This window comes from Emys orbicularis, chromosome 3 (assembly GCF_028017835.1).
Source record: "Emys orbicularis isolate rEmyOrb1 chromosome 3, rEmyOrb1.hap1, whole genome shotgun sequence".
Classification (NCBI taxonomy): domain Eukaryota; kingdom Metazoa; phylum Chordata; order Testudines; family Emydidae; genus Emys; species Emys orbicularis.
The window spans coordinates 5,926,055-5,949,822 of record NC_088685.1 but is presented as its reverse complement, the minus strand read 5'-3'; the positions used below and the strand labels follow the sequence as shown (position 1 = coordinate 5,949,822).

The 23,768-nt window shown below is 54.6% G+C and overlaps 1 protein-coding gene across 1 annotated transcript in view; it reads left to right on the top strand.

Annotated features, from left to right (window-relative positions):
• LOC135876083 (bifunctional epoxide hydrolase 2-like) overlaps positions 1-23,768 on the top strand; it is a 100,446-nt gene that overhangs the window by 61,629 nt on the left and 15,049 nt on the right. Inside the window, exons 11-14 of the mRNA XM_065401243.1 lie at positions 6,310-6,395; positions 8,075-8,186; positions 18,069-18,143; positions 20,382-20,427. Of these exons, the coding sequence (XP_065257315.1) occupies positions 6,310-6,395; positions 8,075-8,186; positions 18,069-18,143; positions 20,382-20,427 (319 nt within the window). The remainder of the gene's footprint in view (positions 1-6,309; positions 6,396-8,074; positions 8,187-18,068; positions 18,144-20,381; positions 20,428-23,768) is intronic.

Here is a 23,768-nt window from a genome sequence, read left to right as displayed (position 1 = left end):
CAGAATGTATTTTCTGCAGAGAAAAAAATCTGCGGGGGGAGATGAATTCTGCATGTGCACACTGGCACAGAATTCCCCCAGGAGTAACCTGGTGGCCAGATAGACTGTGACTGTGTGTGGGTCCGTTCCGTGCTACTCCAGCCAAGATTCAAGCTGTGATTCTTGCAGGCTCCTCTGGGTGAGTCACAAATGGAGCCCTTTCTTTAGCTCAGTCTTAGCAGATGTGCTAACTTGGCATCAGTCAGCTGTCTTGATGCATTTTTTTGCAAATACTAGGTTTCACTTTGGGCTCCTACCTGGGACAGGACCCCTTCAGACTACCGATGGAATTGACTGCTCGTGAAAGTGATGGGTTGATAGGAGACGAAATATGGCCCAGCGGTTAGGGTGCTGGCCTGGGACTCAGGAGGTCTGCGTACAGTTCCTTGCTTTGCCAAGGAACCTTAGGCCCGTCATTTAGTCTCTGTAGAATGGGGTTAGTAGCACTTCTCTGCCTCACAGCAGTGTTCATAGAATCCTAGAATGTCAGGGTTGGAAGAGACCTCAGGAGGTCATCTAGTGCAACCCCCTGCTCAAAGCAGGACCAATCCCAATTAAATCATCCCAGCCAGGGCTTTGTCAAGCCGGGCCTTAAAAACCTCTAAGGCTGGAGATTCCACCATCTCCCTAGGTAACGCATTCCAGTGCTTCACCACCCTCCTAGTGAAATAGTGTTTCCTAATATCCAACCTAAACCTCCCCCACTGCAACTTGAGACCATTACTCCTTGTTCTGTCATCTGCCACCACTGAGAACAGCTGAGCTCCATCCTCTTTGGAACCCCCCACCAGGTAGTTGAAGGCTGCTATCAAATCCCGCCTCACTCTTCTCTTCTGCAAACTAAATATCCCCAGTTCCCTCGGCCTCTCCGCGTAAGTCATGTGCCCCAGCCCCCTAATCATTTTCGTTGCCCTTCGCTGGACTCTCTCCAATTTGTCCACATCCCTTCTGTAGTGAGGGGACCAAAACTGGATGCAATACTTCAGATGTGGCCTCACCAGTGCCGAATAGAGGGGAATAATCACTTCCCTCAATCTGCTAGCAATGCTCCTACTAATGCAGCCCAATATGCCGTTAGTCTTCTTGGCAACAAGAGCACACTGCTGATTCATATCCAGCTTCTTGTCCACTGTAATCCACAGGTCATTTTCTGCAGAACTGCCACTTAGCCAGTCGGTCCCCAGCCTGTAGCGGTGCATGGGATTCTTCCGTCCTAAGTGCAGGACTCTGTTGGGAGATAGTATGGGAGTGGGGAGAGCTCTGGCTAGAGCCAGGAACTGACTCTACATCTCCTGAGTTCCAGGCAAGTGCCTTTGCACTTGACCATCCTCTTCTCCTCCATTACACCCTCCCACCCCCATCTTCCCGCAGATCCAACCATATATCAGTGGGGAACCTGCTTTGGCGAAAACAGGCAGCGGAAGTAAGCCACGGGCTTGCTCTTAGTCATCTGCTCACGAAGGTGCAGCGAGAGCAGAACCGATATTCGTGGGCTTTTCAAAGTGCAGGTCTTGGCGCATCAATATCTGCTCCTGATTTCCCAGACTCCCCGCGAGGAGGTGCCAGTCTATTGGGCTGTTCCTCGGTGACTGCTACCTAGACTTCAGAGCTGGCCAATCCCTTTGGCTGTATAGGGAACAATCAGATTTTTGTGACAAGGTGGAATAAATCTCTCTGCAGCTCTGTGTGCATTGTAGGCTGGTTGAATTTAAGTCCGATATTGACGAGCCCAGTGTTCTCATCAGACATAAATCTGACACGGGGCAGAGCTGTGGGAAGATGTGATTGGTCCTAGGAGTGAGGCTGGCTATCAGGTTGCATTGCCCTTGGGAGAAGCATTAAACCAAATTGTTTAATATCCCATTCATGAATGCAAGCACGTATGTGGATGGATTCTGCAGTTCTAGCCCATGTTTTACACACCTGTCAGGTTGGGGGGGAGTTTGCTGAATGAATCAAGAAGGACCCTGACGCTTTAGGTAAATGTGACTCAAAAAAGATCTATTAGAATTGGAAAAGGTGCAAAGAAGGGCAACGATCAATCCTGATCTGTGGCATTTTCCAGGTCCAGGCTCCCCAGCCCCAGCTCGGTCAATGCCCCCAGCCCTAGCTCTACCCTATCCTAGCCCTGGCCCTTAGTCCACATACCCCTATTGGGTCCAGTCTTGGGCCACCCCCATGGGTAGCAGGTATCACAGGCCAGGGGAGGCTTGGCCTCCCCAAACAGCCGGGGCATGGCTCCACTCACGCTCCGCCCAGAGACCCCTCCTGCTTCTCGTTCTTCCCCTGTGGTTTGGGCTGGGCTGGGACTAGGGCAGGCCTGTGGCCCGGGACTCAGGGCGGCTGGGCCTGGTGCTCGGGCTGTGCCGCCCGGCACTCTGGGGCTGGGGGTGCTTGGGTGGCCCGGGGCTGGCAGCCATGTGAGTGTTTGGGGGCTCCAGCGGGGAAGGGGAGGTGCAGTGGCTGGCCAGCGTAACCCCTCTGTCAAGTACCCCTCGTGGCACTGGGGCCATGTGCTGGCAAACGGGACATACCATTTCTGCGCCAGAGGTGGATCCAGTGCTGTGCCAGGAGGGGAGACGACCTAGCATTAGGCATATAGTCCCCTCTATTCCAGTCCTCGCTGCCCGCACCGTGCACCCAGCGGGTTCCCCGAGCCTCCTACCCTTCCCTGCCTGGCTCCAGCGTGGCCCAGCCGGAGTGGCTGTATCTCTGCTGGATGTACCTAACCCGATGCAGTGAGCATGCCTGGGAGGGGCTAGAACCCGCAGAAGGGACTGGAAATCTGCTCCCCTTGCCCCTTCCCTCTGGCTCCTGCCCTGTGAGATGGGGACTGGGCGTCAATCGGCAATGGCTCTTCTGGGTCTGAAATGGCTGCTCTGTTTAAGCACCGTTCAATCCCCCTTGCGGCACGGGCCGCTGCCGTGAGCCAGCGGTTCCATATGGAGCAGCTCTGCTCAATAGCTCTGGGTAGCTACTCCCCTCTGGGCAGGGAATGTTAAGGATCATTTGCCTGGAAGGCCCCCGCAGTTTCCCCATTGATTTGCTTTTTTTTCTTTCTGCTGCCCCAACCCGATACATTTTCATTAAACCCTCCCGGCCCGGCGGCCGCTGCAGGTCGTAAAACCTTTTGACAAGCCCTTGATCTTTCTTTATTGCTGCAGCAGTAGCTGGTGCCTGAGCAGTTGCATAGCGTGGGGAAAAAGTGCTTAGCAAGGGAGCCTAGTTTTAAATCAAAATCTGCTCCGGGCGGGCCTGTTGGAACGCACGGTGCTGATGCGGCTCTGGCAGGGCCCAGCCGTAGCCGGATTGCTCTGTGGCCCTCCCTGGCTGGAGGGGTTAACCCAGCACTGGAGCTGATTAAAGGGGGCCATGCTGAGGGTCTTGAGTAGACACAGAACAGCAGCTTCCCTGCACCCCTGCCGTGAGGGTCCCCCCTTAGAGGTGGGAGGGGAAGTCTGTATCCACGACCCACCCAGAGCTGAGACTGCTAGTAAAGTGCCACTTCTGCTGGTGATTTTTGGTGTGCCTGTTCTCCGGGGAACTAGACTGAGTCCCACCAGTTCATGTCACACCAGCCCCTGGGCCCCAGCAGACAGGAAGACGGATGGTTAAGGCACAGACTTGGGAGACCTGGGATCAAGTCCCGGCTCTGCGTGTGATCTTGGGCAAGTCATTTTGGTGCCTAAATACCTATGAGCATCTGGGCTCAACTCCCATTGATTTCAGTAGGAGTGAAGCACCTAAATGCCGCTGGGCCTTAGTCCCTCCATGCCTCAGTTTCCCCTCTGTACTAATGGCTCTGCCCTACCTCACAGGGGGTTGTGAGGATAAACACATAGAAGATCGTGAGGCACTCAGGTACGATGGAAGTCGGGGCCATGCCAGTACCTTAGACTAGCAGAGATGAGGTGGGCAGAACAGTGGCCTGGGTTCATTTCAGTATCCAGTCCCCTTTGAAATAGGAGCAGTGTTGTCCAATGGCTAATGCACCTGAGTCTCTTCCCACCTCTGCCACTGATTGACTGTGACCTTGGGTGAGTCACTTTCCCCTCTCTCTGCCTCAGTTTCCCATCTGGGGATAATGGTGCCTGCATTTGTAAGTGCTGTGAGAGCGCCAGTGAAACGCAAAGTAGTCATATTTGTGAAATCCAGATGTGCCACCCTGTCCCCGCAAGGGGGCTCAGCTCCCCAGGGGGGTTCTGTGCCATCTGAAGAATCTCGGTACTGCAGCACGGCTGGACGTGCAAAGGAGGAGAGAGATTCTGGCCGGGCCCAGCCTCTATCAGGACACACAAATAAATAACATCTAAACAGGGAGCGCCATGGATTGAGCTGTATCTTGTTGAAACAGACACTGTTTCAATGCTGGCAGTGGTCCTTTCAAGGTAACGCAGGGCCTGGCCAATGGAAACTGGAACTAATTGCTTTCCTCTTCTCTCTGTCATGCTGCTGTTTTGCAGTTGGTTTAGTGGCATCTCCTGGGAGCCGGGTCCCCTTTCCCTCTGACCTTCTGCCTGGCAAGTGACAGCAGCTGAACCCTCACTGTGAAGCCATTGTTTTAAGAGGTGGTGGCTAACAGCAGTGCTCAGCTCTCCCGTAGCACTGTCCACCTGCAGCTCTTCAAAGAAAGGCAAATAGCGCTGTCCCCATTATACAGGGGGGAAACTGAGGCACAGGGCAGGATGATTTAGTTGGGGATTGGTCCTGCTTTGAGCGGGGGGTTGGACTAGATACCTCCTGAGGTCCCTTCCAACCCTGATATTCTATGAAGCGAGTTGCCCAGACCAGTAGCAGCGCTGGGACTAGAACCCATAATATCCCGACTTATTCCAGTGCCCTGTCTAAGTCTGTTCGGGATCTGTTCAGGCTAACCTGTAATAAGCCCCTCTCAGGCCCCAGTAAGAGTGCCCCTGTGCCCTTGTGAACTGCTTTAACTAAACTGGTTTAAATTCACACCTCTAGTTAGACTGTGAAACGCTGTGTGTAGACCAGGCCTGACTGAACTAAGCTTAAGAGCAGTTTAAATGAGTCCGAGTGTGGTTACGCTAAGGGTTTGCCCTGCTTAAATTGATCAGTTCGGCTGCTGCACATTTTCTTGCCCTGCCTTGGAGTTGTACCCACTCGCCTACACATAACTGACCCTGCTGCTTACCTCTCCGCTTCAACCGTGGCCGCCTGATGTGAATGTAAGGGAGGCTAATCCCTGTAAGCCACGTGCCGAGGGACCCAAGGAACGCAACGAGCAGGAGGTGGAAGAAGGCTTGAGTTAAAGCAGCCCCTGCGCTACTGGAAGAAACCCCTCCTCCCAGCTCCTTTGCAAGTTACATCAATAGAGGCTCCATTACACACTGGTACAGCAGTGTCAGGAGGTCTAAGGGAGTGAGAGCATCCCAGCCTCCAGCTGACACCACGTTCCACGTCCCCTTTGAATCCAGCCTTTGGCCTTAAACTTCCCAGCCAGCGGGAGGCAGGAGAGCAATTGATTTACCTGTAAAAGGCCCAGCAAAACTCCAGCCAGCAGCTCATTGAATTGCACTTGACAGCCCGCTTGTAGGTTGGCGGGAGGTTGGCTTTGGTTCCTGTGCTCGGCCCCCGGCGGGGCATTGGGAATGGAAATTTGTCCTGGGCGAGAACAGACTGGTACGCTGGATCGCGTGCCCAGGGGGTTGCGAGGTCACTAGGAGACTGGTTTTCACTCGGGGTGGGCTACCCAGCCTGCTGGATTAGGAGCCAAGGGCAAGCAAAGAACTCTGTGCTAGCAACGATTGCCGCGGGGCCAGGGGACGAAGCCGCTTTGCGGCTCAACTGGAGCCGTGCTGTCAGGGCTTCTGCAGCTAGTCCGTCCCCGCCCCAGAGGCTGGGCTGTGGAAATGCACCTCCTCGGGCTGTCTCTTTCCCCATCCTCCCAGGGCTGGGGAACAATGAACACTGGCCTGTTCCGCAGCCCCTGGCCCACCCCTCCCCGGGGGACAGACCCCTGGACTGGCGCAGAGCCCTCGGAATGCGTGGGGGAAGCGGGGGGGGGGGGGGGGGGGAGAAAGACGGTGCCACACACTCCGCTCTCGCTCTGGCTGGTGGAGAGCTTCCAAATGTCTCCTTGTCCCAAAGCCCCTTCGTGCCCACTGGTAAGTGCTGGGTCACCCTCCTGTGTTCCTAGCCAGAGTAACTTGAGTTCCTTCTGCCCTGGAAACCCCATTTGCTCCCCAAAATCACTAACCCATTGACACACTCGCAATGACGCCTTCCTTGTTTCCCGTACTCCCCTAGGGCATTTCGCAGGCAGTGTTCATCGGCCAAGACTGGGGTGGAGCTGTGGTGTGGAACATGTCCCTCTTTTACCCAGAGCGAGTGAGGTAAGTCACCGGCGGATGTCTCCCCTATCATTCAATCTCCAAAGGGGGCAGGGGGTACCACGCAATGAGCTTTCTGACTTAGTCGTGGATTTTGTTTTGTTTTTTCCAATCTGTCCTGAAATGAGATGATTTTGGGAAGAGAATGCTGAGAAAATGCTCCCGATTCCCACTAGTGTGACCAGAAGGTTTTTTGTTCACCATATAAATTATCACCACAATCACCAACTTGACTCTTGAAAATATTTGTTTGCTCAGAGCTTTGTTAGAAGCGAGGTTCTACTCTGAAAAGTGACCGTGGACAAAGAGGCCTCCGCCGACTCACCAGGTCTACTCCCTGTTGTGAGTGTCAGAGGCAGAACTGTTCATTTGAGGGGCAAAAGGTGATTTTTTACTGCTCTTGACTCTTGTTAGCCCTTGAGAGCCAACACAGCTGAGCGCAAGCGAGCTGGATTCTATTCCTCTGGGGGCATCGTCAATTGCACCATTAACAAGGTTCCGGTCAGTTACACCTGTTCAATCGGTGGCCTTGCTCAGGTGTTACTGAAGTCATAACCTGAAAGCACTGGGGCTGCGCAGGTGTCACCAAGCACCTGATTTTCCCTACAGGACCTTTAGAACTGGTGGCCCCATGTGAGAAGGAAGGATCCCAGCATGACTCTGAGCCCAGCTTGAGTTCCCAGTGCTGGCTAGTGGAGGAAAACCTCTGTACTCAAACTGAGCGTGCTTGATGGAGTCACTGAGGCGTAACAAACGTGACCTCTCACAAGACCATTTGTAGGGACACTTTTCAGAGTAGAGCCTCACTAGGTGAAGCTGGTGCTGGGAAAAGTTGCCAGGATGCCAGCCCGGGAGACAGAGTTGCTCTGTTTAGCCACTGAACAAGTACAGCCTGAGTAGCAGCCCAGTAAGTTTTCTCTGCGCATCGTCCTGCCAGGCTGCCCCAACCTCTCTAGTCTTAGACTCTGAGCTCTCAGTGTGGCCATAAGGCGTGTTGCCACGGTAAGAGTCCTGGAGCCTGAGCCAATTCCCGGTGAATTACTCAGCTGGATCTGAGACCAGCCTGCAGAACTGGGGTGCCGGTGGCTAGAACCTTAGTATATGGACCGAGTGGATCTGGGATTCAGTGACCTCGTTCGTTGGGCCCTTCCCCACTGACAAGTGATGCTTCACCGCGGGAGAAGGCTCTGGGCACTCGGGGCTCGATTCTTAGATGGTGTAAATTGATGATCTGTTTAGGCCAATATGATTATGGTGAATTATGCCTGCTGCGGACCTGGTCCTTCACATGATGTTACTCCCGGGGCCTGGGGTGTAATAGGAGTGACGGTCTCTGCTATCCATCTCCCCTGCCCCAGTTCACCATTTACTGCTCTCACTGCCCTCCCATCACAGAAACAACGGCTCTGCTTCCCCCAGACCCCTTCACGGTGGAGTTCTAGTGAAGGCGCTCCATGTGCTTGAAGCTCCGAGGGAGCACCTGAAAAGGTCCATATCTCACTTCTCTCCGAAGCCTGCTCGTGGGTGACTTCCTGTCCCGTGTAAATGCCCCTGTGTGTGCGCGCAGCCCAATGCCAGTGTGCGAAGTCGGAGTCTGCCGTTTGAATCCGAGCGTATCGCTCCTGGTTGTAAACTGGGTCTTTTGGTTTCTCCCTCTTTGATTCCTGCTGCTGGTGTCTTAGGGCAGTGGCTGGACTGAACACGCCCTACAGACCTGCGGACCCCAAAGTGGATGTCATGGAGACGATCAAAGCCCGTCCTGTGTTTGACTATCAGCTTTATTTCCAGGAGCCGGTGAGTACGAGCCAAAGCTGGGTACATGCGCTCCATGGGTTCTGGTCTCCTGCCTGCCAGTCCCGTGATGGAAGGCAGCAACAGAGAACTCGACCTGAAGAAATATAAAAGATGGCTCTGGCTAGAGGGCCAGATTCGGAGCTGCTGTAAATCCAGATAACTGGATTGACTTCAGTCTAGCTCTCATGGCTTCCACCAGATCTAGCCCCATAGTGCCATAAAGGGAGAGCTCGTAAGATCATAAAACAGCTGGAGCGGAGAAAGTTTGCCTGACAGAGATGGTTCCATTGGTAACGCTCTCCCTCCTTCTGATGGGACATCCGCCCTTGGTCGTATGCCTCACTGATGATGTAGTGTGTACCAGTGGGGGCGCTCTGTCCATCAGATGAGATGTTAAACTGAGACTGATTCTGCCTGTATTTGGTATCTGTCCAGGCAGGGGGTTAAAGATCCCCTAGCACTATTCCAAAAGCGTTAAGGGACATTCACAGACGCCTGGGCACTGCTCCCCGCATCTTACCACCCTTGGACATCTCAGCCGCTGTGGAAACCAGTTCCAACATCCAAGTGTCTAGAAAGGGTCATGGAATCGAGGAAGCCGCTGCGGGGTTTGCACAAGGATCTGCAACATTCATGAGCTCCCCTGCCCGCCTTTTTAAATAACCCTGAACAACAAATTCCTGCTCTTGCCTTCGGCGCCTCAGAGACTTTGTTCGAAGAGGCTTATCCGAGCATTAGAGGCGCTGGGCATGGGCAGTGCCAGCTTAAGGACGGTAGACGCATGCCACGCTAATGGGCGTGTGCAGTGCTCACGAGCAAAGGCCATTGGCCGGGACTAGGCAAGGCTCCCATTGGCCTTTCCAAGCACGGCCAAAGCATGGAAAATTTCACAAGCTGCCCCCAGCAAATGGGTCAGCAAAGGGCATGGCGGGATTGCCTTCATCTGGCCACTTGCCACCTATAGCTACCTTGACACTATCCAGCCATGACCAGCTGGTAAGTCCTAGGGGACATTGAGTCCAGTCCCCTGCTAGCACAGGCGACCCCAAGTCAGCAGAGTGCAGCGGGCCTCCTCAAAACAGCTCTGCCTCCCGTCCATGCGCGCTGTGGTGCCTGGCTATTCTGGCCGATAGCTGCACCCTGCGGCTTGAACTCTGCATCACAACCGGTGCACATGCATCAAGTCCCCCGCTGGGAATTGCATCCCAGCACGTACCTACCTGGACTAATGCAGCAGCGGGGGGCGTCCCAGTGTCTTCGCTGCACGGCTGGCTGGGTGAGTGGGGCTCATGCTCGAATCAGATGTAACCGAACTCTTCCTTGCTGTGTGCCCCCTGTTAGGGACGCAGCCCCGGCTGCTGGGTCAACGTGCCGCCAACAGCTGCTGAGCCAGGCTGGGGCAGCGGGATCATTCCTCCCCGAGCTATTGTGCAGTGCTGAGGTGACACGTCCGCACCGCAGCGACTCGCAGGGAGGCTGCCGAGGCCACATTAAAGCCCCTGGCTCGGCAGCGGCTGTGGAACCTGTGTCTGCTTCCTTATTATGTCCCCTGGGTGCCCCTTGTGTCCTTTGATCCCCCCAATTTTTCCACTGTCCCCACCAACCCTTGGTCAGGAGAAGAACGGACAGGACCGGGGCCCGTTCCTGGCGAGGGACGTTCCGCTCTCTCCCCACTGGGGCAGAACATCCTGCTTCCGTGTGGCTCTCCGACCCAACGGCTTATGGATCAAGGGTGGAGACTCGAGCTCACGTTTCTTGTGTGGTGCCCTCAAGGGCAATGGGTTAGTTCCAGGGCAGCCCAGTATCCCTCTGAGAGACGCCCACAGCCGCGTGGCTGCGGAACCCGCCACAGCTGGCAGATGTCTGCCTGAACCGAAACCCGTTCCAAATGGGCTCTTCCCAGAGAGCTCTAGAGCGGATCGAGATGGGGGGCGGGCCCTAATAAGTGTCGGGTGCTAGAGCCTGCTGGGAAAGTCTCTGGCGTTAAAGCCAGGCGTGTGAGTAATTACAGGCAGGGGTGGAGTGATTGCAGCGGATTGATGCTGGCAGGTGGATCCCGTTAGCTCGCCCCAGGTACGGGAGGGATTGGTGTGTCTCTTGGGGGCTGTGGGAATGAAGGGCTGAGGCAGAAGAGGTCCTGCAAGGACAGTCCAGGAGCAGATCCGTTTGGGGGAGAACTCAGGTTGAGGCTTTGATTTGAGTTACAAGCCCCGGGGAGGGAAAAGGGTGGAGTACAAGCGGTTTGGTTTTACTCTGGGCATGTCTACACTAGAAGCGCTACATTGGCGCAGCTGCACCGACGCAGCGCGTCTGGCGAAGACGCCGTATGCCACTGGGAGAGCGTCCCCCGCCGACAGAGCGCCAGTGTGGATAGCGCTTAGGTCGCTGGAACTTGCATCACTTTCCCCCCACCCCTGAGCGACGTAAGTTAGATCGACTTAAGCGGTCGTGGAGACCCGCCATCTGTCTGGAGCAGGGTGGGAACTCCACCTGCTCAGTCCCTGTTCTCTGTGCAAAATTAAATGTGGAACACAGCCTCTCTTGACAGAGGGCAGGTGGCTAATGAACCATGAGCATGCTCATCTCGTAGCTGGGGGCCGGGCCTCTGAGCTGCGCTGACGATGGCAAGTGTATTTCCGCCTGTCGGAGGCAGAAGGCCGAGCCATGCGTCCCTTAGAGCACGTTAGAAATCTGATTAGCTGACTCGAACTGGTGGTACATGGCGAGTTTTCCAGCGTGAATTCCGCCCTGGCCTCGCATATTCCCTTCGCACTTTGTCTTTGAAATGATAATTAGGCAGATGGCTCCTCCATGTGTTTTCAGCCCAAGAGGCAGAGCTGGGCTTTGCTTGTCAGGCTTGGCAGGCAGGTGAGGAGATAAAGAAAGAACAGAGGGACTTTCTGGTGCTTTCAAGATAGGAAGACGCTCCTGCCCTCTGAGCAAAGAGGCCTTGGCAGAGGGAATGAAAGGGGATGTTCTGAGCTCTGCTGCGTAGGGCCTTGAAGAGGAGAATAAGGAATTGAAGGGGCCAAGGAGCCAGGGATGGATTTTAAGAGGGGCTAGATGCAGGCATAGTATTGATTCTCACAGCAGAGCACGGTGGCTGGGTGGGGAGATTATAGTCCAACCTCCAGGAAAATGAGGAGTGAGGAGCTATTGGAAAACGTTGGGGAAGAAGGGGAGGCTCTGAATCCGAAGCGGAGTGATGGCTGGGCCTGGAAGTTCCCGTCCGGGGATGTGACTGACCTGTCATTAGTTTGAAGCTGCTTTGCTGACCAGGGGTTTTAAACTGGGTCTTTCTAGTGTGAGATCTACACAGAGCAGCAGCCAGGCTGCGTAGGCCCCCAGTTCGAACCGCCCCCCCGGAATCCTATTAAACGCTGTGGGGTTGAGTCGTCTTTCTGAGCTAGGCAAATGAAGCCGTGTGCTATACATGGTGGGTGTTTCCTTCCAGGTGAGCCCGGGAGCTTCTCTTCACTTTGCCCAAATGTCCGAGACCACATTCGCAAGCAGAGTGTGGAACTTGGAACAGCAGTGAACGGTATGGTCGTAAATACCCCAGGACGGCCGCGTGGCGCAATGAAACAGCCTTTAACCACACGCCCAAACAAGCGTTCCGTACCTGGCTCTAGGAGCCGCGTCAGGCATCCTCTGGCTTTATAATTCAAGACAAACCTTCATCTTTAAAGCTCACCCCTCTGGCAGGGAACAGCCCCCCGAGCCAGCTAGCAGGGTGTAATCTTTCTCAACGTGCGCTGTTCTAGCCCGACAAATCCCAGGTTTGAGCGGAAATCACAGCTTTGCCTAAACCGCCAGTTTATTAAACTCCATCAACACGCTGTCTTCATCTGGAAGTTAAGTCTCCATATCCCACTGAAACCCATTTATCTTCTCAGCTCCTTTCTCCGCCCTTTCACGTGCGTGACGCCAAATTGGATAGGGTGCCGCGGATCCGGACACAGCAGTATTTCTGTCATCTGCTTTTTTTCAAATGGTGGGGGGGAGCAGTCTGTTCAGCATCCCGTGGTGCAACGACCCCCTCCCCCACTACATGTCCTGATATTTTACTGTTAGGATCTGGTCACCCTAGGAGGGGGTGAGCAGGGACACCATGAAGGGCATGTCCTGAGAGCGAGTTGATGATCACCAGCTAATGGGAATTGCATTTACACTTCAGCCTCTGTATGTGGTTTCTGGGTGGGTGGATCAGAGCATCAATTTCTTCTGAAGGCAGTTTCCAATCTGGATGGGCAGAGAACATACTTTGAAGTCTGTTCCTGCCAGACAGTGACCGGAATTAATAGCGATGCAAGGAGGCTGGTGAACCAGCGCTTTCCCTTTGAGATGGTTGGGAGTGAATTTGTTTTATTAGTGTTCATGAAAAAGACAGATTGATGATGCTGGCCAGACTCAGGTGTAGCACAAACCTTTTACACAGCTCGGTTAGTGCACCCCAATCCTGTCCCCCCCCCCCTTTCCATTCCAGTCCTGAGCCTGGCACTGCATTCAGTCAGGCTACATACTGCAGTGTGTTTGAATGGGCATAGCTGGGGCCTGGGATGAGCTCCACCAAATCTTGATTTGCTGGGAGTTAAGCCCCGATTGCAGCTGGAGACGTTGAGAGGGAAGGGGTCGGTATGGGATCTGTTCTGAGGACGAAGGGAAGTTTGGGGGTTCGAGGGTGTTCAGCATGTCTCGCCCACTGCAAAACTTAGTTACAAAAGTGAGGACGGGGAGATCTGTCTTCACTGCAGTGAGTCCAGGCTCTTACCCGGGGGTGCCCCCTAACCACCTTCCCCTCCCCACACATATCCCTCTCCCGCGAGTGTCATGGTTCTTTCTGCTCGGGCTAGCTGGTCCCGTTGGGGGTGTGGGGTGGAACCTATGTCCCGCCTTCACTTGAGCTGGTAGCCCAGGGCGCAGGCTAAACCACTTGGTGCTGATAGTCCTCCAGGGCCTTCCCACAATTCCCCCTGTGTGCCCAGCAGGCCAGGCAAGCTCTCCCACAGTTCAGTGGGGTAGAATCATAGAGCGGCTCAGTTTGCTGCAGCACAGAAACACATGGGCTGCGCCCCCAGAAGTCCTAGCGACACACGGGGGGGAGCACAGCCCCAGTGGGTGGCAGGAACTTGAGCAGGGCTTTGCGGGGTGGCTGCATGCCCTGGGCTTGGCTGACTGCTGAGGGGGGGAGCGGGAGCAACTGGCATTTAACAAGAAAGCAAAACCTCAAAAGGGGCCTGATGCAGCCTCAGGAAATGCAGTGTCAGCTTCTCCGCTTCAAATGAATATGCGCATATGTTACTTGTTCCCCTCTGATAGGCTCATTTAGACTCGCCACGCTTGCAGTGAAGGACACATGGCAAAGTCACTGCAGAGTGAGGTTCTTTCTAGCTCTGTTCTTACTCGTAGCAAGGCCAGAAGGGGCCGTTGTGACCGTCTGGTCTGCCCTCCTGGCTGTCACAGGCCAGAGAACTCCCAGCGGTCTAGGAGCTGAACATCTGGATATTCAAGGAAATGCAGGATAGCCTGGCAGCGTGTGCTGCCGTTTCTGCCCGGTGGCTGTGGCTCATATCATAGAATCCTAGAAAAGACCTCAGGAGGTATCTAGTCCAACCCCTGCTCAAAGCAGGACCAACCCCCAACTAAATCATCCCAGCCAGGGCTTTATCGATATCCCAGTTCAACTAGTATCAGTCTCTGGGAGGTGAAAGGCACCTAGATACTAGGGGGCTGGGTAGCAGTACAAACCCCTAGAACAGCCCAAGGCTTCAGGGCCATTGAGATAATCCCTCCAGATCCAGGGTAAATAGAATTTCTGAATGCAGGTGCCATAATTACAGGGCTCGCTGTCCCTCTCCCCTCTCTGGTCTCTCCAAATGCACCTCCCCGCTGCCAGGCCTTGGGTCTTTACCTCTCCTGGGATGGAATCCTGCAGTTCTCCACTCTCAGACCAGGCCCTGGAGCACAGCGTCCCTGTGGTTCACTGTACTTAGCCAGCAGGTTCAGCCCCTGCACTTCTTCCCTGAGGGCATCTGTGACCAACAGCGAATGGAGTGACCAGACCCGGGATTAAACCAAAGTATCGTTTAATCTTAACAGGAGGAGCAAAGCTAATGGAAGTGTAAAAGGATTTTAAAGCACTGATGGTCTGTACCACCTGGAGGCTTATCATGCTGAGGTGTGCCTTGGAAGGCAGACCCCCAGTGGGTGTCTGTGTGGGTCTGTCTGTTCCCTCAAACAATAGAACCCCCTCCCCAGAGAGAGTAAGTTTTAGCCAACCAGTAATCCTTTGTCTTCTCCTCCGAGGCTCTTTTGCCCAAAGCTAGCTGTGCGCATTGTCCCCTGTAGGGGGCACTGCTGCACCAGCATCTGTAAGTACACCACACACCTGCCACGTATCCCTGTGTACTGCCCTGACACTTGGGGCGAGTTACATGGACTCTGGCCGCTAGGCCGCACTACCCCGCCTGCGAGGGGGGAGCTATATGGACTCTGGCCATTGGGCCGCACTGCTCCAACGCTGGGAGCAATTTATGTGGACTCTGGCCATTAGGTCACACTACCCCGACCAAGGGGTGATTGCATGGAGGGAGGCCATTAGGCTGCATCGGGCCATCCACAGAGAGGTGGGCACGTGAACTTGGAAGTGGCGAGGTTCCGACTCCCCATCCCACCCCTGCCACAAAGGGGCGGTGCGGTGCCAGGCCCATCAGAGGTTCATAGGAGATGTGGCTGTTGGCAGATGTAGCTGGGCTCCCGGTGGACAGGGCATGTCCGAGTTATGTGGGAAGAGGGATCCATCGGCGACGGCTGATACTGGCTCTGAGAAGAGCAATCCGTTCCAGGGTGCGGATGGCTTTCTTGCAGATGGGAACCGATAGCTGAGCGTTTCCGTGCGTGTAAACGGCGCCATGAGGCCCTGTTGGCAGAGGGACCGTCCCTCAGATTAGACGTAAACCCAAGGCACTTGTGGTTATCAAAGAACTCACGGTGCTTTTCCCAACAGCAAAGCAGTTAACCCGTTTGCCCTGGGCAAACTCCACTCTGGGTAATTGCGTTCTGCTCCCGGAATTGCCGGATTCTTCGTGTCCCACCACGATTCAGTGCATTGGTGCTGCCTCATTCCATCCCAGCGCTGGCTCCATTTCAGTGCGGGCCAAAATGATTCCGATCTAAGTGGCTTATACAACAGTAAAGTTCCTCTCGTGGGAATTCAGTGTAGTAGACAGCCTGTGGAGGATGCTCCAGGACTCCCCTGAATCTCTCACTAGAGAGAAGTACATAGTGGTGAGTAATACTTGTTTGGAGACACATGATGTAAAATTGTGAAGTGCTTTGAGATCTACTGATGAAAATCCCTTTATAAGAGCTGGTATTGCTATTTATTGTTGTTGTTAGCACTTAGATAGTGGCTCTCTTAGAATCGCAGAATGAACATCAATCCACGCCACCCCCATCCCCCCAGTGAGGTAGATGTTACTGTATTTTTTTACCCTATGGTCCATCCTGTGGGAGGTGTAATGAAACCTTGAGTCCCATTGAAATAATGTGACCCCGTCCAATCCGTTACATTGAGTCAGAAGAACATGACATCCAGAAACGCCAGGCTACAGGGTACCACAACCAGGGCTGGCTTTAGCAAGTGCGGGGTCTGATTCGTGGGGCTTGTACTCACTGGGCGGCGCTCCGAGTCTTTGGCGGCACTTCGGCGGCGGGTCCTTCACTCGCTCCGGGTCTTCGGCGGCACTGAAGGACCCGCCGCCGAAGACCTGGAGCGAGTGACGGACCCGCCGCCGAACTGCCGCCGAAGATCCGGTGCGCCGCCGGGTGAGTAAAAATTTAAAAGGCCACTGGGCGTGGGGCCCTCTTGGTCCCGGAGCTGGAATTGGGGGAATCGGGCTAAAGCCGGCCCTGACCACAACATCAAGAATTGAACCTGGCCGGTGTCTCCTGCAGCCTAAAAAAACCCTGACATGGTTAGCACGGCTCCGTACACAGCACAAAGAATCCAACACGTCGGTTGCTTCTCCAAACTGCCTGAGCCTCTTGGCAGGGGCGACGGATTCCTCCTAAAAATGTGGGTGGGGGGGAGGGGCATGAGGCCCCGGCCCCGCCTCTTCCCCTCCCTGAGGCCCTGCCCATTGGCCAAGCTGGAGCTGGGCTGGGGAGCCCGGGCCCCTCCATCTGCCCAGGGTGGGGAACCCGAGAGCAGCCCCCAGCCCCTGGGTCTGCGACTCCCCACAGCTGCTCGGGTTCCCCGGGCCGCTCGTACCTGGGCTAGGCTCCAGCTTCCTGCCTGGCCGGGGGGCAGGGCCTCAGGGGGAAGAGGAGGGGCAGAGGGCCGGGCCCATGGCGAAAAGTGGACGGGCCACACCTATACACTTTCAAAAGTGGGAGGGCCATGGCCCCTTGGCCCCCCTGTTCCAGCACCTCTGCCTCTCGGCTCTGCGAAATATGGTGAGAAATGTGGCGTGTGGCCTGCGCATGCAGCTTTCTCTCTTTCCCCCTCTCTCTGGGAGGCTTTAAAATTAGGGGGTTTTTTTGGTATGAAAAGCAACATTCTCGTCTTTTTCCGGGAGTTGTCACAACTGCAGTCTCCTCCTCCCCCCATCACAGCTTGTCCCTGCAGGGCAGGACAGAACCGAACCCCTCGGTGCGTTTAACCCTCTCCTCCCCTGTTCTCAGTGCATGCGAAGCCACTGCACATATGACTCTCCAAACTGGACTTGGTAGACAAGACGCCTGCCAGCCCGATGCATTATCGGCCCTGGTGGAGCTGTGGGGAACCTGCAAAAAAAATCACCCAGCCCCAAAGCTGATTAATCTTCCCCCTTCTCTCTTCTTCTAAGAGCATTTGGCTTTTCCCCAAATGAATTCTTCTTTTAATAGGTGCTTCATTTTAATTGACAGCTGGAGTGAGTGAAAGCAGAACTGAAATGCAAACAGGGCCATTCAATTCGTTCCGGCCGACAGCTCGGGCGCGTCAGCAAATAGCCAGCCCAGAAAGCCGGTGACCAGGACTATTGACTGGCTTCTGCACGGTCTTAAGATAAAGTGTCTTTAAATGTCACAGAGCCTCATACCTTTAGGGTGCCAGTTCACATCCCATCTGTGTTGGTGGCAGGAAGGGGATTGCTAATGTGTTATTGGAGCCTTTCACACTTTAGGTGGGTTGCAGTTCACCTGGATGGCTACCAGAAGTTTTCACACCTGACCTCTGCTCGATAGCCCCTATATTAAATGAGTTGGGGGGGGGGTCTCAGTCTAGTCCCCAGCGGCTGGGTGTGTATGTTACAAAACTGCTGTCATGTCTGGCACCGTTGCTGGCATTCTCGCTGATCTCCTCCAGTGGGCCAAGCAGAGGACTCGGAGCCAGGACTCCTGGGTGCTGTTTCCTACTTGACCTCTGATTTGCCGCGGGACTTCACTTCTCTCCCGATTCGTTCTCAGGAGAAGTCCCTGTGAAGTGGGCGCGTCGCCTATTTTGCTGGGGGGAGGAGGGGGTGAGACCGTTTGTAGGGAGCGGTGGAGGTCCCTGGACCAGCGACACTGTGGACTGTTGTGCTGCGCTGTGCCATGTACCCATTTCACATAGGTCACTGAACAGCTGTCTGGGCTGGGTTCCAGCTGGGGGACTAGAGATAAAAGGCCCCTGAGCTCTCCAGCCCCCTGACCATGGGAGATCCGGGTTCTCCTAACGTAGCGTTTTGTTGCCTTTTGAAATGTCACCATCTTAGCTGCGCTGATAACGAACGAAACGCCCCATTCCCGGGAAACCGGTGCCGTGTTACCCCGCAGGCCTCTTCCCGCCAAGCCGCCCGCCAGCACTCTGGGTCCTCTTTGGAGAGAGCTGTTGAAAGCGGCTGCTGCTGTTTCTTTCAGGGTGTTGCTGAGCTCGAGCTGGAGAAGGACCTGAGCAGGACGTTTAGGATCATGATCCGATCCATGAGGAAGGAGGTAGGGGCGGGGCATGCGGCTGGGTAGGGCGGGGCTTTGTGTGATCTTTATCCCATAGCTGGGGTCTGAAGGAGGAGAAGCAGAGGCTGATGATCCAGCCCCAGCCTGGGTTAACTCTCTGCTCCCATCTCTCTCACCTGGGGAGGCCGGAAATTCCGGGGGGAGGGGTTTGGCATCAAGACTCAGCTGGAAGTTTTGCCAACTGTTGCAACCCCCGACCCCGCTATCTGCCACTCCACCCAACAGTGATGGGCCCGCTGGATGTTTGGAGAAGAATGTTGGTATTTAGATCATCGGTAGGTTTCAGAGTTAACGTGCTCTGGTGAGATGAACGGGTTGTTAGTTCACACCTTTCTTGGAGACAATAATTTGGGCTGTCTGCAGTCTCTTAATCTCCTTCTTGGAGCACAATACAAATAGCATCATTAACCTAGAAGAGAGGCGGTAAATATTTATCAGCAGCTTCAGGGCAAAAACCCTTAAGAGAGCTTTGTAATTTAAACAAACTCAATGTCTGGAAGGCAGAAGATTCATAGTTAAGGCTTTTTTTAAAATCCCGGCTCAGCTGCAACTCACTGTGTAGCCTGGGGCGAGTCACCTGACTGCAGTTTGCCTTTTGCCATCATTAACGCAGGAATAATGATATTGACCTAATATCCAGTGTAAATCCAGGGGGGCCGAGGTGGAGCCACATGCTTGAAGCAGGGACGTCTGGCCCGTCGCTGCAGTTCTTTGGCTTGGCTTCCAGGCCTTTGCAGAGCCAATGAAGTAATAGTCCCGTCCCGGGAGAGTCCAGGGAGTGAGATCAGCCTGGGAATTGAACCAACTCTCTTGCATGTCCCTGGGGCATCGGGGTTTGTCTCGGAGTCCCCAGGCGATGCTCTGGAACTGCTCCCCACAAAGCCAGTCAGGACTTTGGGGAGCCTCCTCTCCCTTGGAGCAGACTATCTTCAGGGCAAGAAGCTCACACGGCGTCACCTTCTTGGGTCTCTCCTTGGAGCATTCAGCATATGCCCCTCCGTGTGCTTCCCACAGCGAGTCCACCCAGGCGGGATCCTGGGGAAGCCAGAGGGTCCTGCACCCCCACTTCGCAGTCAGACGTGACTCTTAGCCAGCCAGTAACACAGAGGTTTATTAGATGACAGGAACACGGTCTAAATCAGAGCTTGTAGGTACAGAGAACAGGACCCCTCAGCCGGGTCCATTCTTGGGGCCCAGCGAGCCAGACAACCCCGTCTGCACTCACTCCCCATCCCCAGCCAGCTCCAAACTGAAGCCCCCTCCAGCCCCTCCTTTCTGGCCTTTGTCTCTTTCCTGGGCCAGGAGGTAACCTGATCTCTTTGTTCACCTTTAGCTATTCCCTTGCAGGGGGGGAAGGGCCCCAGCCATTTGTTGCCAGGATACAGAGTGTCAGCCATTTATGCACACTGGAGACTTAAGAAATGCATAGGGGAAACTGAGGCACCCACACAGTATTCAGAGGAAACATTAAGAACAGTCCCACTTCGTCACAGGGTTCAGGCGTCAAGTAATGAGTGTTTGCTGTCCCCGCGGAGAGCGAGTGCTCCAGCAGCAGCGTGGGGCACTCGGGGCCCGTTCGCGAGTGACTGGGATCCTCCGTCGCCCCAAACGCAGCATCTCGCGCTGCTTGGGGCTGGCTGGGTTAGAGCTCTCTGCAGTGTCTGCTCCGAGCCAGCCGGGCGAGCGAAGCCCTGGGCAGGACTGGGCATGGTCTGGATAGGACTGGGCCAGGTCCTAAAATCCAAGCAGCCTCATTACATTGAGCACCAGCCCCCGTGTGCTCGGTGCAAATCCTGCGCTGCTTTGGTCTGTCGGCTCCTGGCTTTGGAAGGCCCCAACAAGCCCCTTCCCCGGGCGCTCTGGGGGCTGCGCTCGGTAGCAGAGCACAGAGGAGGCCCAGTGCTGCTGTGGGCCACAAAAGCGCCTTCCTATGGAGCTTTGGGGAACCATTCCACAGCCGGGCCTGCCCCTTCCCTGCAGCCGCCCTGCAACGCCGAGTCGGCCCGGGGGAGCCGTTCCCCGAACGGCTGGGCAGGTAACCAAGAACAGTACGTTTCCAGGCTCGTTAGCTAGATGCACGTCTGTTTTTTAAACCAACCCCCTACGTCAGTCCCCGGCGCCGCGTGATTGTTCCAATGGCTTTTCTCTGAGTTCCCCTCTGGCCGGCTGCCCTGGGAGTTAATCACGTCCCGTTAATTAGAGCTGCTTCCCTTGCAGGATGAGCTGCCTGTTCCACTCAACGCCACCAGCGTCCGGGAGCGAGGTAAGGGTGCGAAATGGCCCAGGTGGGAAGGGATTTGTCGCCCCGTTCCCCCGTTATCTCCCAGCCTTGTCGTTAGTGGCGCAGGCGGATCTCTCTCATTGACGATGTTTCAAATATTTGCCAGAGGGGGGTCCTGCCGAGCTACTCCGGGGGCTCCCTCCCCTTCCCTCCAAACGTGAACGGACCCGACTTCACAAGCAACCCTACAATAACAAAGGATTGGGTTGCTCGCGAGGGTTGGGCTGCGCACGCAGGTATGTTATTGTATGGTTGTTCATTGGACGTAAGGAAGTCCAGGGCCATGACAGAAGGGGATGGAGGAGAGAGAAAGGGTGTAAAAGGGATGGATAAAAAGAAGCATTGAATTGTCCCATAATAGTGCAACCCTACAATAACACCCCAGCGTGTGCAGCCCAAGGCTTGGGAGAGACCCTGCAATAACAAACTGGCCTGTGTGCTTGCAGGAAGGAGAGAGGCTGGTATTAAGAAAGAAATCGCTTTTCTTTGCAAGCTCCTCTGGGTAGATCATGCACTAGGCGAGGGTGGGTGTAGTGAAATATGAGTCATTCTGAGTGTCAGGGTTCCCTCCCCACTCTGAACTCTGGGGTACAGATGTGGGGACCCGCATGAAAGATCCCCTAAGCTTATTTCTACCAGCTTAGGCTAAAAACTTCCCCAAGGCACAAATCCTTTCCTTGTCCTTGAACGGTATCGCTGCCAACACCAAGTGAGTTAGACAAAGATTCAGGAAAAGGACCACTGGGAGTTCCTGTTTTCCCCCAAATATCTCCCCAAGCATCTTCACCCCCTTTCCTGGGGAGGCTTGAGAATAATATACCAACCAGATCGGTAACAAGGTGAGCACAGACCAGACCCTTGGGTTTTAGGACACTAAAACCCAATCAGATTCTAAAAAAACCAGACTTTATTATAAAGAAAGAAAAAGTAAAAGAAGATAACTTTACAGGGCAATCAGATTCAAAACACAGAGGATTTCCCCTCTAGGTAAAACTTTAAGGTTACAAAAACAGGCATAAACCTCCCTCTTAGCACAGGGAAAATTCACAAGCTAAAACAAAAGATAACTTAACGCATTTCCTTGCTATTACTTACAATTTTTGTAATCTAAGGCCTTGTCTACACTACGAGAGTACTTCGATTTTAGTTAATTCGACTATGTGGAATCGATATTACTAAGTCGAACGTGTGTGTCCACACTAAGGACAGTAATTCGACTTTGTGAGACTTTGTGAGTCCACACTAACGGGGCAAGCGTCGACATTGGAAGCGGTGCACTGTGGGCAGCTATCCCACAGTTCCCGCAGTCCCCCCTGCCCTTTGGAATTCTGGGTCGAGCCCCAAATGCCTTCTGGGTAAAAAAATGTGTCGAGGGTGCTTTTGGGCGCCTGTCGTCATCCGTCCGTCACTCAAGCCCTCCCTCCCTCCCTCCCTCCCTGAAAGCGCCGGCGGGAAATAATTTCGCGCGCTTTTCTGATTACTGACAGCGCGGACGCCACAGCAGTGCGAGCATGGATCCCGCTGCGACCATCGCTGCAGTTGTGGCAGTTCTCAACGCCTCGCAGCTTCTCCTCCACCTGTACCAGAGGCAGCTGCAGATCAATCATGAGAGGAGGCTACGGCACTACCGTGACGGCATGAAGTCGGACACTAGCTCCGACCTCTCTGAGAACATGAGACCCAGCGCCCAGGACATCTCGCTGTCACTGGGTCTTGTTGATACTGTTGAACGGCGATTCTGGGCCCGTGAAACCAGCACGGAATGGTGGGACCGCATAGTGCTGCAGGTCTGGGATGAATCCCAGTGGCTGCGCAACTTTCGCATGCGGAAGGGGACTTTCCTCGAACTGTGTGAGTTGCTGTCCCCTGCCCTGAAGCGAAAGGACACCCGGATGCGGGCAGCCCTGACTGTCCAGAAGCGAGTGGCCATAGCCCTCTGGAAGCTCGCAACGCCAGACAGCTACCGGTCCGTCGCTAACCAGTTTGGCGTGGGCAAGTCTACCGTGGGGGTTGCTGTTATGCAAGTAGCCAGGGCAATCGTCAAGCTACTGCTATCTAAGGTAGTGACCCTGGGAAACGTGGAGCTCATCAGAGATGGCTTTGCCGAGATGGGATTCCCAAACTGCGGTGGGGCTATAGATGGGACTCACATCCCTATCCTGGGACCGGACCACCAGGCCAGCCAGTACATCAACCGGAAGGGCTACTTTTCCATGGTGCTGCAAGCACTGGTGGACCATCGGGGACGTTTTACCAATATCTACGTTGGATGGCCGGGCAAGGTTCATGACGCTAGGGTGTTCAGGAACTCTGGTCTGTGTAGACGGCTGCAGGAAGGTATTTACTTCCCGGACCACAAAGTAACTGTTGGGGATGTGGAGATGCCTACAGTCATCCTCGGGGACCCTGCATACCCGCTAATGCCCTGGCTCATGAAGCCCTACACTGGCGCACTGGACTCAGGGAAAGAACTATTCAACTACCGGCTCAGCAAGTGCAGAATGGTGGTGGAGTGTGCTTTTGGCCGTCTCAAGGGCAGATGGAGAAGCCTACTCACTCGCTGTGATCTCAGCGAGACCAATATCCCCATTGTGATAGCTGCTTGCTGTGTGCTCCACAATTTGTGTGAGAGCAAGGGGGAGACCTATATGTCGGGGTGGGAGGTTGAGGCAAATAGCCTGGCTTCTGATTACGTCCAGCCAGACAGCAGGGCGATTAGAAGATCACAGCGGGACGCACTGTGCATCAGGGAGGCTTTGAAAGCCAGGTTCCTGACTGAACAGGGTCTCCAGTGACTTTTTACTTTGTGGACACAGATGCTGAACCTGCCCCCGTTTCTTTACCCAGTTACTGTTGACTATCCTTCCAAGTTACATACCCCCTTCCCCACCTTCCCAACAAATAAAATCTGTTCTGTTCTGTTAATGAACAAGGTTCTCTTTTTTACTGTTTTCGCGGGAATGTTTTAAACCGGGGACGCAGACTGTGGCGGGGGGCGGGCTTACTGTTTTGATGCAAATGATGCTTCTAAAGTAAGTCCGGGAATGACAGGCTCCGCAGTGCTGCATTGGTTGTTTCAACGCAGCCTGCCAGCAGTCCTGGGCGGGACTGGATGTATGTGTCGGCCAAGTGACTTTCTGGCAGGGGGCGGAGGGTAACAGATCCCCTGCTGCGTGGCTCTGTGATCCAGGATAAGGACCGCGGCATAGGATCTCTAACTGCCCTCCCCCGACACAAAGTCACAGATCAATCCCCCTCGCACCCCAGAACAAGAAAACCGCCTCCCAGACTGACCAGGGTAACTGGTGACTGTGCTGTGTATG